Source organism: Clarias gariepinus, chromosome 19 (genome assembly GCF_024256425.1).
Source record: "Clarias gariepinus isolate MV-2021 ecotype Netherlands chromosome 19, CGAR_prim_01v2, whole genome shotgun sequence".
NCBI lineage: Eukaryota > Metazoa > Chordata > Actinopteri > Siluriformes > Clariidae > Clarias > Clarias gariepinus.
In genome coordinates this window covers 22,881,465-22,903,083 of record NC_071118.1, presented here as the reverse complement: position 1 = coordinate 22,903,083, position 21,619 = coordinate 22,881,465, and the positions used below count along the sequence as shown (strand labels likewise).

Here is a 21,619-nt window from a genome sequence, read left to right as displayed (position 1 = left end):
GATGGCACAGGTGTTCCTTTGCAAATGTTACAGTACACATCAGTATAACGTAAAGTTGATGATGCCGCAGCCTGTGACGGTACTACCCACACAAACACACAAAGAATTTATATACAAATTCTAATTTTGTCACATAAATGGTCATACACATTCATATATGTATGATATGCAGTAAAATTGAATTCAGTTAAATTTTATTTGTATAGCGCTTTTAACAACTGACATTGCCGTAAAGCAGCTTTACACAATCAGAAGAGAAATGGAGACAGTAAAATGCTTATATGACTGCAATAAGCTGAAAAATAAGGATTTCTCTATGATGAAATAAATTACACTAAGAGTACAATAAAATAAAATGAAATAAATATTTTCCAATAAAAGTGTAAACAAATATGGTAAAAATTATAGGCTGAAAAAAATACAATACTGTATTTACAAACTTACCTAAATAAAATAGAATTAAAATAGGGGAGTTTGTGTATATATATACTTATATATATATATATATATATATATATAATTTTTATAGACTTTTTTAAAACTAATTTTATATATATATATATATATATAAAAACACTATTTGCGCCCTCTACCGAAAACCAGAACCCGGAAGTGTTCTGCGAGTTAACTCGGTTTAAACGTACTCAGTTGCGGTGACGTCACGTGATGCCGGAAGTTTGACCTTCGGCGCGTTGAGTCCGAACCTACGCGGGAGAAGCGGATCACAGACACGCCGGTGCTTAGGAGGAACTTTAAAAATGGAAGCTGACACCGCCGTCCGGAGGCTCAAATCCTCATTAAATAACGTGTCTCATGAAAACAGCGGCACTGCGAAGCGCCGTGAAGGCAGCGGTTGTGAGGAAGAGAAGAAGAATCACCAGGGCGCGTTCGTGTTAAGCGAGGGAGTCGCGTGCGCGCTCGTGCTTGTGTTCATATGCGCGCTCTGGCTCTCCGTGCACTGGTCTTTAAAGCAGCTCGTGATAGGACAGTCCACCGGCGAGTTCAACGCCACCAGGGCAAGGTAAGCTGTCAATAAGCAACCCACGCCTTTGCAGAAGCGCACTTCGTGTAGTGCAGTAATGTAGAAGGGTGAAGCTGGACCGCTATCACACAGCGGTCGCGAGCTCGCTCTGTCACCTACACCACGTGATCTAAAAATCTGTGTACTGTCATCCCTCTTAACCTGCCTTCACACCATTATGACAATCATGGAGCACAGCAGTGGCCAGTCTGAGCAATAAGTGACTGGAATGCTTTTATCATGCTCAGGGTTGTCCTTCCACGAACAAGGTTCGGCTCAAGGTGCGAGAATTCACCAGGTCCCCGGTGGGAATACCAGTGCATCACAAGACATCCCGCCAACAAGCCCGGGATTAAACCAGTGATCTGAGCTCGGGTTACTCTCCGTATGAAGTTTTGCATGTTGTCTTCATGTTTGCACGGGGAAGAGAGTTTCTAGGACAGGCTTTGACCAGAGTAATCTGATCACTGCAGCGTTGGTGGTGGTGGGTCATTGGGTAAGGTGTTGGACTGCAGACCAGGAGGTCCACGGTTCAAGCCCTGACGCCGTGTAGCCAGTGTTGCACCCTTGAGCATTCTTCACCCCTCCAAGTGCTCAGATACTATCAGAAAGAATAAATGCTGCACATTACTTCCCTGTACACTGTACACCTTGTTGGTGTGTACTGTAGATGTGCTGCTTTGTTCACTTACTGTATCTTATTACTTGTTGAACTCCTGCAGAATGCAATCTGCATCCAGTATATCGTTCTGTTTTCATAGTGATGCTAAGTCACATTGTAACACATCAAGTCACATTGTTTGATTAACTACCGCTCAGAATGCAATGCATGAGAGTATTATTATTTTTTTATTTAATATTGTTATGGCAGAGATCTACAGTATCTGTTTGATCATTTTCAGGAAGTGGAATGCCCAAGAGGGTTATCACACAGTTGTCTAGTCCTCACTGATGTGGGACGATAAGCTAGCTGTGATTATGCCCGGCCTGATGAAACATTAAGATAGTGACGCACGGCTTGACAAACTATGCAATAACATAACAATTCCTGATATTGTCTGTAGAAGAATAATCACAGAATAAATTCAGTTGTCTTGACATACTGTATACCTTCTGGACATAGAGATTTGTTGCAAACAGTTGGAGAGCTGTTGCACATTGTGCGGTCGAGTTAAAGCTACACAATTTAAAAGAAATGCAGGAGTAGGTAATGAGCCGTCAAATAATGTTTAAACGAGTCTTTTTTCTCACTTTTGGTTCAGTAGGACATCTAATCGTTATAGGAATCACCAGTCTCCACCCGATATGATTTATTACCATACCCAAGTGCCAGTTTGTTTCATATTGCAATTCTTTAAGTGTCACGATTTTAAAATTTCCTGATTCGATATAATTTTCTTCTGATTTTGTTACAATTTTAAGACGTTAAAAAGTTATCAAAAGTTATACCAACTGAATTGAACACGAGTACAGCGGAACCTCGGCATGCAAATTCAAATCATTCTGGAAGAATCGTATTGTGATACAAATTTTCCCATAAGGAATAATTTAAATGCAGATACAGTAATTCGTTGCAGCCTCCGAAAAATATTATATATTAACATATATTTTAATATATAATATTATATTTTTTATATATATTTTTGCATATAAAAACAATTTAAACATTTAGAAAAGAACAGGGAATTAGAGTTAAAAAACTATATAAATATCAATAAAATTTTTCCCCCCTGATCTCTAGCATCTCTCGTAAAGGATGTTTGAGACAAACAATGTTATTACGTTTTGCCTAGATGGATTTGTTTAAAGTTAACTGTAACACCTATGTCAGTTTTGTGAACAGCGCTCTATTTTGCAAGCGATCAATTAATTTGTACTAATAAAAAGTTTTGCTTGGGAACATAGACAGTGGAGGAAAAAAACATTTATTTATTTAATAGATTTTTTTGCATAGTTTCCAGGCAGGCAATGATCCAGAAACGCATATATGAAACCTAAATGATCTTACTCCCGGCCTTTCACTACACCGTTTCTTAAGCATTTCTTGGAATCTGGTTCCCAAAATAGAAACAGATTACTGATATGTAATCCGCAGTTCCTTTGATGTGAAAATAAAGTACTTCCTGATTATCAGTGACCAAATACTGTAAATGCATCACAGAGCAACGGCAAAAGGGAACCAGCACTCCCATGTAAACCAGTGCGGCTTGTCTTTGTTGTGCAAGCTTCATACATGTCCGTCTGCGTGAGAGTAAAAACCTCTCACTCCCTCCAGCAATCACATGTCTGTTCTTTTAGAGATAATTTGAATGCAGGGAACAATCCAGTTAAACCGTGGATCATTCCATGTAATTACATTTCACTGGAAAAAGCTCACACAGTGTGTTTCTCACTTGATGAGTGATATATGGCAGGGACATACTGAAGCCGCAGAAGAAGTGACTTTCCTGTTCATTACTGCTTAGTTTCTTATTAATTAAGCCTCAGTTTCTTGCTGTTTGCCCACATGCGGTTCAGAGAGATTAGTTTTGATTCGTTTGATTAGCGTCCTAGTTTTCAGCAGTGGAATGCAGAAATATGTAACGTATTTATCAAAGCAGTTTCCGTATAAAGAAGCTGAACATGCATGACGTTAAAGGTAAATTAGATTATCTAATTTTCTTTTGCTGCAGGAGCTGACTAAACTTTGAGAAAATGGGCGGAACAAATGGAGCCTTGCTGTCATTTGGGACCTGCATACCTAACTCAGTTACCACACGCAAGCTAACAAGCTTAGCAAGAGCATAACATTCATTTATATGATAATGCATTTGTTTAAACTTTTGTGTCAAGTTTTGTGTTAAGTTAAATTACAACTAAACCCATTAGCTTTTTAGCTAAAACGATACATCGCAGACAGCTAGCGGCTTGCAATACAGCTGCCACTCAAGTTAGCCACGCCCCTTATTTTTGAGTATCTTTTATGGCTTAATATAATGTTAACTGACGAGTTGCATAAAAATTAACCTCCATGCAGTTGTCATAAATGGGAAACGTTGCTATGGAGACCCAAACCGTTTAAAAAAAAAAATAATAATAATTTTACAGCCTGGATTAGCCAGGCTAATCGCCATTTTCCAAATTTATGAATAAGCGTGTGTGTGTGTGTGTGTGTTTGTGTACTCTACCTTGGACCCTGGAACTTCACGCGACCCTGTATACAGGATAAAGCGGTATAGACGATGAGTGAGTGAGCCCATCCCAAGTGGACGTTCGAGGAACTGCCCATTTTGCCACTTCGATGTCGGATTCATTGTGTAGACCTGCCTCTAGCTCAGTAGTTCTCAAACATTTTTTGTCATTCCCCACTTAAGGGGGTGGGTGAATTTTTAAGCCCACTTGTGAACAAAATGATAACGAAATCGGCTGGGGTGTGTTGTCTCTAAGTGTCTTCCTACTTTGTTGGGTCTCATGCTGTCTGCTGCCAGTGGTTTAAGACACAAAACACACACGTGTCTCTCCTCTGCCCCACCATCCCCACCGTGAATCCAAGCTTCATCATGTTTTCCTTTCGGCTGGCTTTTTGGTTGATTAGGCTGATAGTCCTGAATCGCCTGCTTTTTTGTGGTCCATGTAACAAATGTATCCATTGACGTTATTATGCTCACTACATACAGCACGCTACTGACCCGGTTTGTGACGGCGGTAAAGTTAGTTTGATATTCGCATCTCCGAATTTAATAGCTGCGTGAATAAACCCGCGAATAAGATACCCACATACTGTATCTCTACATTGTGTTTAAGCTACATCCGCCTTAAATTATACATGTTTAAAAGCATAAACACTATTATTCTCTACGGCGCAACAAATGATTTAGGGATCATCGCAAAATGCCGCACAGCAACAAAAAGCGTAGAACGATATTGATCTTCCCTTCTGTTCAGCGCCTGAAGGATCAAAAAGCAACTTTGTTACCAAACTGGAAACTAGAAATGCCAGACTAGTACTGCCTAATAGAATATTTATTTTTAACAAAAATACAGAAACATCAGCATACACATTGGAATAAATGAAATGATATATATAATACCGAATGTTTTCTTATATATTGTTCCTCCTACGTTATTGTTGCACTATGGTTTCGCTTGAATTAGAATAGGTACTTAACTATTATTTTATACTAATTCCCTTGCGTTCATTGCGCCCCACTTGTCATGTCTGTATTCCCCACTAGTGCGCTCTGCGCTCCACACTTTAAAAACCACGGCTCTAGCTGAATAGACGAAACATTTAGAGAGACTGAGAGTTGCAGGTCTTTCCTTTAATAAAAAAGATATCCTTTAAAAGATATTTGTGCAAGACAATTGAATTTTATTGCCATTTTATGTCCTCTGATCCCAGCCTTCTAGGAACAACAGGATTCCTGGTTTGATCCTAAGTTCACCAGTTTCCTCCTATCTCTAAAAAATTATTCAGGATCCAGGTTCTCTGTTCCAGGTTCAAAACCTCTTATAAAGCAACAGGACAGGGAAGGAAACACTGGTCAAAGACACAAAATCTCTCACTTCTCTCACAGAGGAATGTGTTACTCCCTGTGGGGAGTTTTGTGTTGAAGGGTGTGATAATGAGCTAATGATTTCGAACTGCCGCGTTAGAGCAGGAAAATAATGAAATGTACAAAACGTCTCAGCAGGTACTGTGTTGTCCTTTGTGAATTCTCTATTCCGACGTTTTCTCAGGTCTTTTCCCTTCACAGAAAGAGAGAGAGAGAGAGAGAGAGAAAGAGAGAGTACACTGCAACTTGACACTGTTTGTCTGCCTGTCTCTTACTTACCACTGACGTTATCAGCCTGAATCTCTAGTCTGAACTTTGTTCCTACTTAAATATTGCATCGGTTAAGTCATGACCTTGATCCTCAGGAGTTTTTTTTCTTCTGTGTGTGAGTTTTCCCTCTCCTAACACTTAGCTCCTTAATGCCGTATTATTTATTGAATATTAAAAGAGCATTTGTACCAGGAGAGTGAGAGTGTTGCGTTCATGAGCACATCAACATGTTTCAGTTTTGAATCGAGAAATTTGAGGATTAACTGCGGTGTTACTAAAGACCCAGGACGTTTTGATCTTGATCAGCTGTGTAAGTATGTGCTTCTGTACGAGGAGAATCCATATTGAAAATGAACTCCTTGAACCCGCATTAGTATTTTGTACTATAAAACGAGTAAAAGCTTGTATTGTGTGATGACCGGCTTTTTCACTTTTTTTGTGTGTAACAGGAAGTACCTGGAGCGCATCACCAGTGTGGGGCCTCGACCCGCAGGCAGTGCTGAGAATGAAATCATGACTGTGAACTTCCTGTTGGAGCAGTTGGAGAGGGTGCGGAGCGAGAGCGTAGATGGGCCCAACACCATCACAGTGGAGACGCGCAAACACAGCGGCTCGTTTAGCATCGACTTCCTGGGCGGATTCACCAGCTGCTACGATCAAATCACTAACATCGTGGTCCGTCTCGAACCCAGAGGTGGAGCTGAACACTTCGTACTGGCTAACTGCCATTTTGACAGTGTGCCCAACAGTCCAGGTAAACACTACGGCCATGATTTTATTATGCTTTTTATACTTTAGGTGTAAGTGCGTTTTGAGGAAGTCTGATTAGTCTGATTATTATTAGTCATATCATCATCCGTGCTTTTAGAAGCACCACACTGATCCTGAGTCCGACCCCTGTATATGTTGACATGATTCATGATTCAGTTTTGTGGTTGCGGCAGATTTGTGAGTTGCACATTCATGCTGCAGATCTCACATTCTACCACGTGTTGTATTGGATTCAGGTCTTGTGTCTGGGGAGGCTTGTGAAGTTCAATGAACTCATTGTCACGTTCATGGAACTGGATTGAGATGACACTAAGTAACCTTTATTAGATGGGTAAATTGTAGCCAAAAAGGGATACATGACAACAAACAGCCTCAGATAGGCTCAGATATTGGGTGTCCTAAAAAAATTTGACATCATTTGAAATATCTGAGCAATAGATGTCCCAGGCAAACGAAATCAAACATAGTTTTCATGTGGAAAAATATAAGATTTACAGTGGAACCTTGGATTATGAGCATAATTCATTCTGGAAGCGGGCTCGTATTCCAAAACACTCATAAACCAAATCACATTTTCCCATAAGAAATAATGGAAACTCAAAATATTTGTTATACAGCCCAAAAAAAATTATACATAAATATAATTAACACATTAATTAATTAAGTAGAAATAAAACAAATTAACCTGCACTTTACTTTAAAAAGAATTGCGACGGAGCAGTGTTTCTGTGTAGAGCAGAGAGAAAGAGTGTGTGTGTCTGTGTGTCTGTGAAGGCAAAAGTAGGACGGGTCTATGTTTGTGTGTGTGTGCGGCATGTGTGTGTGTGTGTCCAATGACACGCGCACAGAGATACAAAGAGCAGGCTGAGCCTTGAGCAGAGATAGAAAAAGGATCATTTTAATGGATCATTTTAATGAGACTTGCTTTTTCTTTACATGCGCGCTGTACACACACACACACACACACACACACACACACACATACAGACACAACATAAAATATGTCTTACGCACACACGAGTGGTCACAGTGTTATAGTAAACAGTTCACGCGACCACGGATGTTGATTTTACCAGTAAGAGATACGCACTAAAACCCAGCAGGGGAGACGATTACCCACAATTCCGCAGCACAAGAGAGAGAAAAACAATTGGCTCAGTTGTGATCATGTGACGCTCAGCATCAAAACAAGAAGCGCATGTATGATACAATGCTCGTTTTTTAAGTAAAAATTTATTAAAAATCTTTGCTAGTCTTGCAAAACACCCGTAAACCGTTACTCGTAATTCGGGGTTCCACTGTATATTAAAATACTTTTTAACTTGTAGTAGTTTGCGAGTATTCAGTATCCTTTGTGTGTGTGTGTGTGTGTGTGTGTGTGTGTGTGTGTGTGTGGCAGGAGCAAGCGATGATGCAGTAAGCTGTGCCGTGATGCTGGAGGTGTTTCAGTCGATATCCAATTTTTCTATTCCTCTAAATCACGGCGTAATCTTTCTCTTTAACGGAGCCGAGGAGAACGTCCTTCAGGTGAGACTGACCAGAAAGATAGACAGAAGTAGTAAAAAACAAAAGATAGAGAAGAGGCAGAATTATCGTGTCAGATGTTGAACACAAACACAGACACACTGAGACACAGCTCACCTGCACACAGCAGCCTCACCACAAAGCCCACAGTATAGAGAGGTGTGAACTGACGCCCAAAACACAGATGATAAAAATGCAGTCTTTGCTTTTTGTTGTACAAGTCTTAGGAATATCTTAAAAAAATACAGAAGTGAAACAATTTCCACCGAAAGAGAAATACAGAATAGAAGAAGTGTAAGGGACTGAGACAGCTGGAATGGACTGTCTTTTCTGGACAGTGCTTTTTTTTTTTTTTGTATTTAGAATTTTTAACTCCATAGCAACGTGTATATTTTCATTTGCATTGACCTTATTATAATATGTACATCTGTTGGTGTTGTTTGTGTCTCTGCATCTCTGTGTCTCTGCAAATCTGTGTCTTTGTGTCCATGTCTTTCTTTATTTTACTCTCTCTGTGTAATTGCTGCTGTGTCCCCACGTCTCTGTGCTCATGTATCATGTCTTTGTGTCTCCATAACTTTGTCTCTGTGTTCCTGTCTCTATCTCCTTGTGTCTCTCCATGTGTTTTATTCTCCCTGTCTCTGTGTCTGCATCTCTGTGTCTCTGCATCTTTCTTTTCTTGTTTCTGTGTATCTATGTTTCCGTCCCGGTGTCTCTGCCTGTTTCCGTCCCGGTGTCTCTGCCTGTTTCCGTCCCGGTGTCTCTGCCTGTTTCCGTCCCGGTGTCTCTGCCTGTTTCCGTCCCGGTGTCTCTGCCTGTTTCCGTCCCGGTGTCTCTGCCTGTTTCCGTCCCGGTGTCTCTGCCTGTTTCCGTCCCGGTGTCTCTGCCTGTTTCCGTCCCGGTGTCTCTGCATGTCCGTGTCCCCGTGTCTCTGCATGTCCGTGTCCCCGTGTCTCTGTATCTGTGTTTCTGTCTCTCTCTGTCCGTGTTTTATGTCTTTGTGTCTTCATAACTCTGTGTCCATTTCTCTTTCTTGTCTCTCTGTGTCTGTGTGGCCCATTCTCCCTGTCTCTGTGTCTGTCTCTGGACGTTACTTTGCATTCATGTCTCTGTGTCTCTGCACATCTGTGTCTCTATGATTTTTTGTCTCTATGACTCTGTGCCCCTTTGTTCCTGTCCCTGTCCCTGTGTCTGTGTCCCATTCTACCTGACACTGTGTTTGTTTCTGTATCTGTGTCCTTGTCTCTGTGTCCCATTTTCCCTGTCTCTGTGTCTTTCTTTAAATTAGGCGAGTCATGGCTTTATCACTCAGCATGAGTGGGTGAAGCAGATCAGAGCGTTTGTGAATTTGGAGGCTGCTGGAGTTGGGGGAAAGGAGCTGGTATTCCAGACAGGTACGTACTAGCGTGTACGCTAGCGAGAACTTCCGGACACTTGATTCAGTGTGTAATCAGTTTCAGGTTTAACTAGTTCTCATTCTTTAATCATATTAATGGACACACCTTCAAATTCAATGTTTTCCACATTCTAGAACAACACTGGACAATGCCCGATCTTCTTATGTGCACTTTCATCTCTCTTCAGTATTTTGAAGAAATAATATAAATTTTAAGTGACGTAAAGAAAAAAAAAAATTGTAGTCGTAGATGTTATGGACCCATCTGATAGGTATGGTGTGTGTGCTTGTGTGTGTTCAGGTCCAGAAAACCCGTGGTTGGTTCAAGCATATGTTCATGCTGTAAAACACCCTTTTGCCTCCGTCGTCGGGCAGGAAGTTTTCCAAAGCGGCATTATTCCCTCAGACACCGACTTCCGCATCTTCAGAGACTTTGGCAGCATTCCTGGTATATAAAGACACAGAAACATGCACATACATGCAGCTACACTACTAATATAATCCTTTTTAGAGCAATAAACAGATTACAGGTAAGTATATTATATGCAGGTATATATTATGCAGTTGTAGACGCAGTATTTTCCTAAAATTGCATACAACAGGTTGAAGTCAAAGCAAACCCATTTATGTTTCACTTACGATTTTATTTCCTCCGGACGTATATTCATGGGTGTCTACACGAGGGTGTTATAATAAGAAGGTTTATTAAGATTATGCTTAAACGTAAATTAGGAGGGTTTCTTAAAATAATGACTGGTTGGTACGGTGGTACAGTTGGGCTTATGTATAAGATTCGTAGCACATGTTTGCAAATCCTGTAACGACTGCATTTAACAACAGTGTTTCCCCTCAGGGATTGACCTGGCCTTCATTGAGAATGGTTATATCTACCACACCAAGTACGACACTGCAGATCGCATCCTCACAGACTCCATTCAGCGAGCAGGTACATACACACCAGCACAAACTTACACTGTTTGTTGCAATGCAGGAACGTTATGAACACTTTATTTTCTTGTGTACATTTATTGGTGTTGTTCGTGCTTCTGCGTCTTTGTGTCTCTGCATCTTCACGTCTCTGTGCTTGTGTCTCACATCTTTGTCTCTCCATGTCTCTATGACTCTGTCTTTGTCTCTGTATCTGTGTGTCTATGTCTGTGTGTCCCATTCTCCTTGTCTCTGTGTCTGCGTATCTGTTTCCGTGTCTCTATGTTTTTGTTGATGTCCCTGCATGTTCGTGTCTCTGTGTCCCCATATCCCTGTGTTTCTCTCGTTGTGTTCATGTTTTTGTGTCCACGTCTTTATGTCCCCGTGTCTTCATGACTCTATGTCCCTTTCTCTGTCTTGGCTCTGTGTCTATGTCTCTGTGTCTCTATGTTTCCATTTCTCTGTGTCTCGGTGCCTGTGACTCTGTGTCTCTATGATTCTTTGTCTTTTCCCCCCCGTTGTATCTGTGTCTCTTTGTCCCATTCTCCCTTTCTCGGTGTCTGTGGCTCTGTGTGTCTCAATGCAGGAAAGTTATATACACACAAATTTACCTAGAAAGAGTTGTGAGTAATATCATGCAAAATGGAAACTTAATTAAAAATGTTAGCATAAGCATGTTGCTTATGTATTTCTCTTTTATATAATACATGAGATGCCCTCTGCAAGGAACTTTACAGACTTTGTCAGCACTGAGTTAAAAAAAAATGCTTAATCTGCCATAGAGGTTCTTTTGTTTAACGTCACGCCCATAATGCTGATAAATTGCTACTGTATGTAGTTTATGTAACGACACGATTAAGCTTGGTCCGAGAGCAGATTTTACTTTCATAATGCTGGAATTGCCCCAGTGTTTATTCTTTTAGTGGAACATGAATCAGTGCATTTTATGCTTCAGTGCATTCTGTCCAAGTACGAAGGATAATGCTTTACTAGTTTTTTTTTTTTAATACTAATTATGCCTCTGGTTTTTTATTCCATATAATTATATAATATATAATTTTTGGGTAATGGTATCTATGTTCAACCTTGTTACTGAAACAAATGGTGTTGTAATAGAACATAATCATCTTATTGTGTTTATTTTTAAATTAACACAATAAATATTTTTAACTTAATTAATATATCACCATGTCCTAATACTGTAATTACATAGTACAGTGGAACCTCGGAACCGCAAGACGAGCAAAGATTTTAAATACATTTTGACTTAAAAAACGAGCAAGTCTTGGTTTAGGAGTAGAGAGTATCATGTATTATGCATGCGCTTCTTGTGTGGTGCCGAGTGTCACGTGATCACAACTGAGCCAAACGTTCACTGTTGACTATAACACTGTGACCACGTGTGTGTTTATACCATGTTTTATTTTGTGTGTGTGTGTGTGTGTGTGTGTGAGTGAAGGTCGTAAAGCAAGAGCAAGTGTCATTAGAGGTTAAAGATCCATCTTCTCTCTCTGTTTGCTTGCTCTGTACTTAGTGTGTGTGTGTGTGCGCGTCATTGGACATTCTCGCTTACACACACACACACACACACACACTCAGAAACACTGCTCTGTCACGATTCTTTTTAAACGTAAAGTGCAGGTAAATTTGTTTTATTTTTACTTTACAGCAGTGATTCCATTAGTGTGTTAATCAATCGAGTGTCATTAGAGATGTTTATTGTTACTTTTCCAGTGTTTCCATAAATGTGTGTGTGTGTTTGTGAAACTCAAATAAGAAAGGAGGAAGGTATATTATGTAAGACTGGAGGACCGAGAGGGGGTGGTGTCATTCCTTCTCTCATCTCCTCTTACTTTATACACACATACACAGCACGCACGCGCGCACACACACACACACACACACACACACACAGCGCGTACGCATACAAACACTAACAAAAACACTTATCTCTTGCAATGTATTTTTTACTTTTTTTAAAGGTAAAGTGCAGGTTACTTAATTTTATTTTTACTTTATATTTTGTATTAATAATTTTTGTGTGTTTATTTCTTTAAATTGTGGAATGAATAATTTGAATTTCCATTATTTCTTATGATTTAATTCACTTTGATTTATGAATGTTTTGATATGCGAGCACGCTTCCTTAAGGTTCCACTGTATTTTAAGGTATTTTTCAGCACAATCTACCAACATTAAGAACACCATAATATATTTCTTTTTTCCCCTCCATTTCCACATGTTTAACATTTAATGTGTGTTTCACCAGGTGACAATATCCTGGCACTTCTGAAGCGTCTGGTCACCACGGAAACGCTGGCTGACCCCTCAGAATATCGCCATGGTAGCATGGTGTTTTTCGATGTCCTGGGTGTAACTATGGTGGCGTATCCTGCACGAGTCGGTTCTATCATCAACTACATGGTTGCCATAGCAACTCTTATCTACCTTGCTAAGAAATGTCTACGCACTAGCAGTTTGGGTACGTACTCCCACATGAGTACACACACATGTACACACACACAAACAATGTTGTCAATCTTTTTTTAGTCAGCATTAACTTTTTTCTACATGATCAGACCAGACAGGCTAGTCTTTGGTCACCGCAGGCATAAATGAGCCTTGGGTACCCATGATCCTGTCATCAGTTTACTGATGTATATAAAGAAAGAAAATCGTAATGAGCAGTTTACACACAGAAACACACACACACACACACACACACACACACAACAAAGACAATTAAAATCAGTAAATGCCAAAAACACCTGGTTAGATTTCTAAGATTATGACACATAATGGAAGATGTTGTGGTGTGCAGGTGGCCGGTACGTGTTGGATCTAGTGTACGGCTCGTGTGTGTTCGTGCTCAGCTGGTTCGTGGCGCTGCTCACAGTCCTGATTGTGGCGCTGATAGTCACACTGATGGGACGCTCCATGTTCTGGTTCACTCACTTTCACACCTCCATCCTCTTATACGGATCTGTTGCAGCTGGAAAGATACTTCTGATTCACACTCTCGCCAAAAACCTCTATTACAGAGTGAGTAAAATACCTGAATCTCTTACTTTATCATCTAGAAAGTGATAGCGTTGTATTTTCCTAGAATGTTCAATCTCTCTCTACCTTTTTCTCTCTTATAGAATATGCGGAGGTTGGATCTGGGCGACCTGTTTTTCGACGTCAGTCTGCTATTGTGGTGCTGTGCCCTTGTTTTTCTCACCCAGCGTGGTCTGTGCTCGGCGTACGTTCCCATGATCATGGTGTTTTTCCCTCTCGCCACCAAGCTGCTGCTCTCCAGACACTATGCACAAAAAGGTGTGAGCCTCACCCCGCTGAGTTTTTTAGCTCATTAAGCCATACACATGTGCACAACACTGAAACACAGCTATGCTACCATGTCAGCTTCGATAGATTAACAAATTACTGGAGTCATACCCCTTCTTAAAATATTTGCCTTCTTTTATTAGTCTACTACCAAAACCAGTTTAAAGTTAATTAAACACACACACAACCACGCTGACTTATTATAACCAAACAATACAGTGAACTTTGAATGAAATGTTCAAAATACACCTACAGTAAGGGTAAGATGGTGAAAAGACCCCTTAGGCATATAGTTTATGATGCAACCATGTATCTGTGAGGTTCGATGTTCACCATATTACAGTATTTATCTTGATATTTTGTATCCCTGAGTGTGTGTTTATGTGCAGGTGTATCAAAGTCATACATCCTCTTCTACCTGTTGGGGTTGTCTCTTCCCTACGTTCACCTGCTGTTCCTTATCTGGATCGTTTTTGAGATTTTCACACCCATTATGGGGCGCAGCGGCACTGAAATCCCACCCGACGTGGTGCTCGCGTCACTCATCGCTATGGCAACTGCCTTACTCTCCTCGTTTTTGGTGAGTGACTCTACACACTTAGTTTCCAAATAGCATTGTATAAATGTAACGCTTTTCTTTGTAATTTAATAAAAAAAAGTGAAACTTGTATATTCTGGAGTAACTACACATTAAGTGAAATATTTCAAGTCTTGTTCCCCTGAATATGGCTTACAGCTCATGAAAAAAAAAAACAGGTAACTTTAGAAAAATGTCCACCAAAATGGTCAAGTATGTACATTTATCTGCTCAACACTTGGTCGGGCTTTCTTTAGCACAAATTACTCCTTCAATGTGGCGTGGCATGGACACGATCAGCCTGTGGATCTGCTGAGGCGTGGATGTAGACCAGGTTGCTTTGATAGCAGCCTTTAGCTCGTCTGTATATTTGGGTCGCTGGTTTCTTATCTCCCTCTTGACCAATATCCATGGAGTCTCTGTGCCAATCAGGTCAGCTGAGATGGCTGGTTAATCAAGCAGAGGAATGCCATGGTTAGCAAACCAGTTAGTTGTAGCTTTATAAATAAAATCTCCTGGTAGACAGACGAGTAGCCTTTGGACTTGATGAAATGCAGTGGACCAACAGCAGCAGATGACATGATGCGCTAAATCATTAGATTCCAGATTCTGTTCTCTCCACTCTTCCTCTAGACTCTGGCACCTTAATTTTCAAATGAAATGCAACATTTAGGACAACGATCAAATTCTATTTCTCCTTAGTACAGGTGAGACGCTTCTGATGTTGTCTTTGGTTCAGGAGTGGCGACATGCCGGCTCCTAATGCACTGACTCTAGCCTCAATTCCCTCCAACAATCTTCTTAACGCTGGATGTAGATGCACTGTTGCTTGTGTAGCTTTTTTCCGTTCCTTCAACTTTCCCTGAATAAGCTTTAGTCCAGATCCTTCTGTGGCTTACGCTCCTTGTATTCATTCATGTGTAATGAATCTAGAATATGAGTTTCACTTTTGAATTGTTTTTTTTTTTCTAATTATATTCTATCTTTAAGATGTACTTTATGTATGTAATAAATCTCTTAATTCAATCTTTTTTTCTTTTTTTTCTAAACACACAGATTCATTTCCTCTACCTGGCAAGCAGCACTAAGCGTGCGTTAGCTGTATTATGGACCATTTTTGCTGTGATGCTCGTCCTAGTTTCCTGCGGACTTTTCTTTCCGTTTTCAGGTGATGCAGCGAGTCCACGACCCAAAAGAGTCATTCTCCAGGTAAGTTCTTTCAAAATATTAAATGAGAATGTACAAAAACGTTTTCTCCAGACTCTGACAGTCAGGTACAGTTCTTTAGTAAGTCATGGGTTTGTCCACACACATGCCAAACAAAATGGCTAATGTTTTATTATGGATCATGTGACCGCTGGAGCTTTTGTTAATGAGAGAGGTCAGAGGAAAATGGACAGATTGGTTTGAGCTGACAGGAAGACTACGAGGACTCGTAACCACTCTTTTCTAACGTGTAATTCTGATGATGATTCTCTTCTGTAGTAGACAAGGTACTAATTCACTGACTTTTTTTTTTTATGTATCCTTTGCATGGAAACCTTTCCCTAAAAATGTTTGTGCTGTCGCCTTTCACCTCAGGGGTCCGGGTTTGATTCTCGCCTCAGAGTGCATAGAGTTTGCATGTTCTCCCCGCTTGGTGGGTTTCCTCCAGGGCTTCCGTTTTTCTCCCACAGTCCAAAAACATGCAAACCGGCAAACTGATGTTCCCATATGTCTTTGTGCGCGCCCTGCGGTAGATTGTTACTCCACCCAGTCTCCTGAGATAGGCTTTAGCTCTCCGCAACCCTGTGTACTGGATAAAGTGGTGTAGACGATGGGTGAGAGAGAGGGAGTGTTCACGTGTGGTTGTGTATTATCCTTTGTGCTGAGCCGTGGTGCAGGACAGTACGATAGTGACGATGCTCTTTGTTAATAAGTAAAACTGGTTTCTCACTTGTTTTTTCAGCACATCACACGCACTTTTCACGCTTTGGATGGCTCTTTGGAGAAAACCGATTCCGGTTTTTGGATCAACAGCTTCGATTATACGGGAATGAGCCACATCACCCCTCACATTCCCGAGATTAACGACACCATCCGAATGCGCTGCAGCGACGAGTTACCCTTCTGCGGTTTTCCCTTTTTCCTTCCCGTCAAATTCCTCATCAAGTGAGTCATTGTATTCATCCTAAACAAGCAGAGCAGGCCAAAATCCACCAGGCCGCCAGGTTCTACATAATAGGATTACGATATCATTCAGACGTGATGTTTTTAAGCAGTTTCAGACATTTCACAATAGTCGTTTTAAAATGACTAAAAAGGTTAAAAATGTACAATGATGTAATCAATTGTTTCATACAGTGTTGCAGATTTTTCATATTTCTTTCTAACTAATATTTGAACAAGTGAACAATCAGCCATCGATTAATTATTAACAAGACTTTTTTTTCAATTTCACATCTGTAGTGGAACAAATTGGTGATGTGAGAGGAATAATGAAGGGCCAAAACTTTAAATAAACTTAAAAACAAATCAAAACATAAAGGCATCAGCTATACTGCTCTCGTCTCCCACTAATATCATGCACCATTTGACTTGCAAGTGCGCCGTTCACAGCACAGATTTAATTATTAATGGGCCATTAATTGAGAAATGATTCATTATTAACATCTCAAGTTTTGGCTACACTAACCTTTTGCTGCTTATGTTTCATCCAAAAATATTTTGGACCATGTAATATTGTGACAGTTTTATTACAGCGACATTAAAGCAACATTAAATCTTACTTCTCTTTTAAGTGCAGATGCTGTCCTTTTTAGCATAACAAGCACAAGTACCTTTTTTTTTTTTAAACAGCTGGAATGATGTGAATAATTATTAAGAAATGGAAAGAGTCTGAGTCTGAAATCTGAGTTTTTATAAAGTGTGACATCATTGTCGTTACTGTATTTAGCTGAGGTTTATTACAGAAAAAATATTGTATCGTATTTTCTACATTAATATTCTTACATAACATTTATATAGGCCTATATTATATAAATATTTATATCGAAATGCAACAATCTTCTTTCCTATTTCTCTGTTTATTTTAGGAAGAACTGGTATCTCCCAGCTCCTGCAGTGTCCACTAATAATCCACTGGAGTTTAAACTGCTATCCAAACACGTATCAGAATGGGGAGCGGTAAAGTTGAGCTTTGAAGCTAAAGGTAAGGTGTGTGAGCATGTGTATGGAGTTATAAGCTGTACTTGTTCTGAAAATTAGAAGGTTGTTAAGAAATCGATGGAATAGTGCAAATATCAGGGGGTCATGTTAGAGTGTTTCCTAATGGTTCTGTACAGTAGTACACGGAGTTGTAAAGTTATTTCTATCGGCACAATCCCAAAATTAGTTATGGAAGAGAAAAGGTCTAATACAGTTAAACCTTGGATTGCCAGCATAATTCGTTCTGGAAGCATGCTTGTAATCCAAAGCCACTAGAATTTCTCTATAAGATATAATGGAAACTCAGACGATTCGTTCCACAGCCCCAAAATATTCAGATAAAGATGATTAACACAAGATTTTATGACTACTACAGCCTTTTTAACTTTTAAACCTGTTTTTCTCACGAGAGGTGTTGTTGCAGTACAGTTACTAAAGAACAGATACTACACTTGGACGCGCATACACTACCGTTCAAAAGTTTTAGAACACTTCTTTTTTTTTTTCTTTTTTTTTGCGATTTATTTTCTACATTTTACAACAATACTGGGGATTTCAAAACTATAAAATAACACATATGGGATTAGGTAATTACATAATGAGAAGAAAAACAATAGTTAGTTGTTATTTTAAGACACAGAGGTCAGCCTTTCTGTAATAGTTCTTGTAAGAACAGTATTGTCAAGTGCATTTGCAAAATCCGTCAGCACCATAATGAAACTGGCTCTCATGAAGGCCGTCCCAGGAGGGCGAGACCAAAACCTACCTCTGCAGCAGACGAGACGTTCATTTACAGTTATCAGCCTGAAAAATGACCAATTAACAGCACCTCAGATTAGAGGCGTTATGAAGTCTTTACAGAGCAGAAGTAGCAGAAACATCTCACCATTAACTGTTCAAAGGAGATTAATGCATTTTTGGACGCCTTCAGCATTCCTTTACAATTTAGAAAGAAATAAAAATCAGGAACCATCATGGAGTTAGAAAGTGTTCTAAAACTTTTGAACGGTAGTGTATACACACACACACACACACACACACACACTCGGTCACAATGTTACAGTAAACAGTACATGCGCACAAGATTGTTGACGCACGCGCACTGAGACAGAGCATGGTAGATGATTACCCACAGTACAGCGGAGAGAGAGAGAGAGAGAGAGAGTTGTGATCACGTGACCCCCAGCAGACAAAGTGTATACGTACTACTTGTATTTCAGGACCTCATTTATTTATTCAACTTTTTTGCTCGTCTCGCAAAAAACACGCAATCCAAGGTTTTACTGTAGTTTAAACATAATTAAAAATGTTCTTGGGCAAAATGCTTATTTTTTTAATTACATTTTTTTTTACCTGTTTGGTTCCATAGATATGACTCTGTGTAATGCTTGTGATTTAAGAGAGTGTGTGTGTGTCAGTGGTTGGAGGAGGCGTGGCTCGGCCCACCCGCTGCAGCCTCCCCCTCACCCCGGCACGTGAAACTTACAGACATAAGGAATTTATCCAGCTTAAGTTTAAAGCAAATGGCACTCCTGTGAGTCTTTTACTTACGTTAGAGGAACTGCTCTTTGGATTTCCAAAGTGGTTTGAAAGTTTATTTTTATTTTTTTCTTCATTGTGTCCACTCTACTAACCATTTATTTCATCACTTATCAGTGATTAGATTTTTTTTGCACTGTTTTCAGTCTGACTTTTTAAAGGGGGTGAATTTTTATTATTATTATTATTATTATTATTATTATTATATTATTTTACCAGAGTGGTAGATGTTTTTAAGTGCTTTGCCATGTGATCAAGGAATCTAATGGAGTGTGAAAGTGAGTGGACCCAGGTACCAGGAGGTATTTCCTCATATCTTGAAAATGGTGCCTTTTGCGCCGAGGTTGATTTTTCTGTCGCGCTTGGGAGACCCGGCCGAACGTTTGGATACAAGTTTCAATTTTTATGAGAAAAACAGGAATTTAGGGGAAAAAAACGGTTGGTCGTTTTTTTATAAAAATACTAGCCGACCACTTCAGGAAGCGGGAAGGGCGACCACAGTACAACCCACATTAATTGGCAATGTTTAATTGGACTGTAGTTGAACTTGAGCCGTGATCCGTACAGGTTCTACAAACGTGGAAACGTTTAACCGCCACTGTATAATGTCATATTTGGGTTTCATTACTATTGAACCTTTGTCTTTATTGAACTTCGAGTTCACTAATAATACCCATCACCTGAAATGCAAGTTCGCCCTCTGGTGGTGAACAAGTTAGTTGCTACAGCACATGAGCATTACAAGTTATTACATCTTTACTAGGTTACATCCTTAACATCAATGAATTGACATCCCTTGTAGTATACTTTTCTTTAACCAGATCCTGGTAAGTGTAGAACTACCACAACATAAAGCAGTAGTTCATTAAACATTTTCTAACGTTACTCCGCAGGTCCGAGTCACATGACCCTGTACATCCTGCCACACGTGGGAGCTTCACTCACCGGCTGGTCGTTTGCAGACGGGACGCCACGGTACGATCTGGACGGAGAATACTTTATATTTTACTCTCACGGGGTGAATACGGGACCGTGGAACTTCTGGATCGAGGTTCAGGTAAGTGTGAATAAAGTGCAGGAATAATAAACGTCACAAAGAGCAAAGACACGCACACAGAATAATGTCATTCAACTGGAGGTTCGCAACTGAAGGCAGAACTACGGTATTTTTTTTTTAACTCTGAGGAGTGTTAGCACACACACCACACGGGGGGATTTACTCAGGCTTCTTTACACTATTTCAGTGCTTATGTGATCAGCTGATGATGAGCAAGAAGTCGTGGAAAGGGCAAAATTAAGGAGAAAAATCTGATCGGCTGATTGTTTATCCTGTATTCAGAGTCGCAGGGGGCCTGGAGCCTATCCCAGCAGGCTTAGGGCATGAGCCAATCCGTCACAGGGTACACAAACATACATGCACACATTCACACACTACGGGCAGTTTGGGAACGCCTAACCTGCATATCTTTGGACTGTGGGAGGAAACCGGAGTACCCGGAGGAAACCTACCAAGCACGGGGAGAACATGCAAACTCCATGCACACAGAGACGGAATCGAGGCTTGCCGGGAATCGAACCCGGACCCTGGAGGTGCAAGGCGACAGTGCTAACCACTACACCACCGTGTTGCCTTGTTATTTATCACATGTAATAGAAAGTTTAATGTATTTACTTTGGTTCATTTTACACTCCAAGCACACTTCTTTCTCAACTCCATTAATCAGTGTTGGTAAATAAATCATTACACACTGGTATCTCTGCATACGGATCCCCACCTCGTGAATTTTCCCCTTGAAAAGTAAAATTTGCCTCAGCATAAGAGCATTTTCGCGACCGAACCGGTTGTACGTACTATATTTATTTGTGTGTTTTTTTTTTTTTGTTTGTCTTTTTGCATTTCGTCCAATATTTAGTTAAGACATACTGTAGCACCATGGGTCCCAAGAATGTTAGCAAGGACATTTTTAAAGCAGCCAGTTTCAAGAGGAATCATAAATTAAGGTTTAATTTCTATTCATTATAAATCTGTATGCCGAGGTACCACTGTACGTCACTCGTCCAATGTATGTTTTTTTTTTTTAGATAAAGTATTGAGTGCTGTTTTTGTCCCTTTCTCTTAGCCATCTTCAGAGCGTACGGAAGAGGACAGCATGGTCTCCATCGCCATCTCAGCTCACTATTTATTCGGAGATGATCAGCACACTCCTGAACTCAATGTGTTTATGGGGAAATTTCCAGATTGGGCTTTTGCGACTTCATGGGTCAGTACTTACCACATGTACCAGTACTGAGAGCTGAGAATCAAACTAAAGCATGACTGCAGAGAGAGTCTCTGTGAAACAGATCCACAACCGTTATTTATTTATGATGACATCAGTGTCGTGGTCGTTCATCAAGTCATTCTGTATTTCTTCTTCTTCTTGCTTCTCCTGTGTGTGTGTGTGTGTGTGTGTGTGTGCGCGCGCGCATGTTTCATCCCTATTTTCTCACCTTACATGTAGTGTTTTTATATTAATTTAATTTTTCCATCCAAAGTAATTATACAC

The 21,619-nt window shown here is 40.1% G+C and overlaps 1 protein-coding gene across 1 annotated transcript; it reads left to right on the top strand.

Moving 5' to 3' along the window:
• The first annotated feature begins 666 nt into the window (after positions 1-666).
• On the top strand, positions 667-21,417 carry LOC128507167 (endoplasmic reticulum metallopeptidase 1-like). Its single transcript, XM_053477842.1, has 15 exons — positions 667-1,021; positions 6,276-6,580; positions 7,997-8,124; positions 9,410-9,515; positions 9,819-9,965; positions 10,371-10,463; positions 12,714-12,926; positions 13,266-13,486; positions 13,588-13,762; positions 14,161-14,351; positions 15,405-15,557; positions 16,297-16,499; positions 17,423-17,538; positions 19,967-20,130; positions 21,194-21,417. The coding sequence occupies exons 1-15, from the start codon at positions 759-761 to the stop codon at positions 21,362-21,364; spliced, it is 2,649 nt and encodes an 882-aa protein (XP_053333817.1). The 5' UTR covers positions 667-758; the 3' UTR covers positions 21,365-21,417.
• The last annotated feature ends 202 nt before the right edge of the window (positions 21,418-21,619 follow it).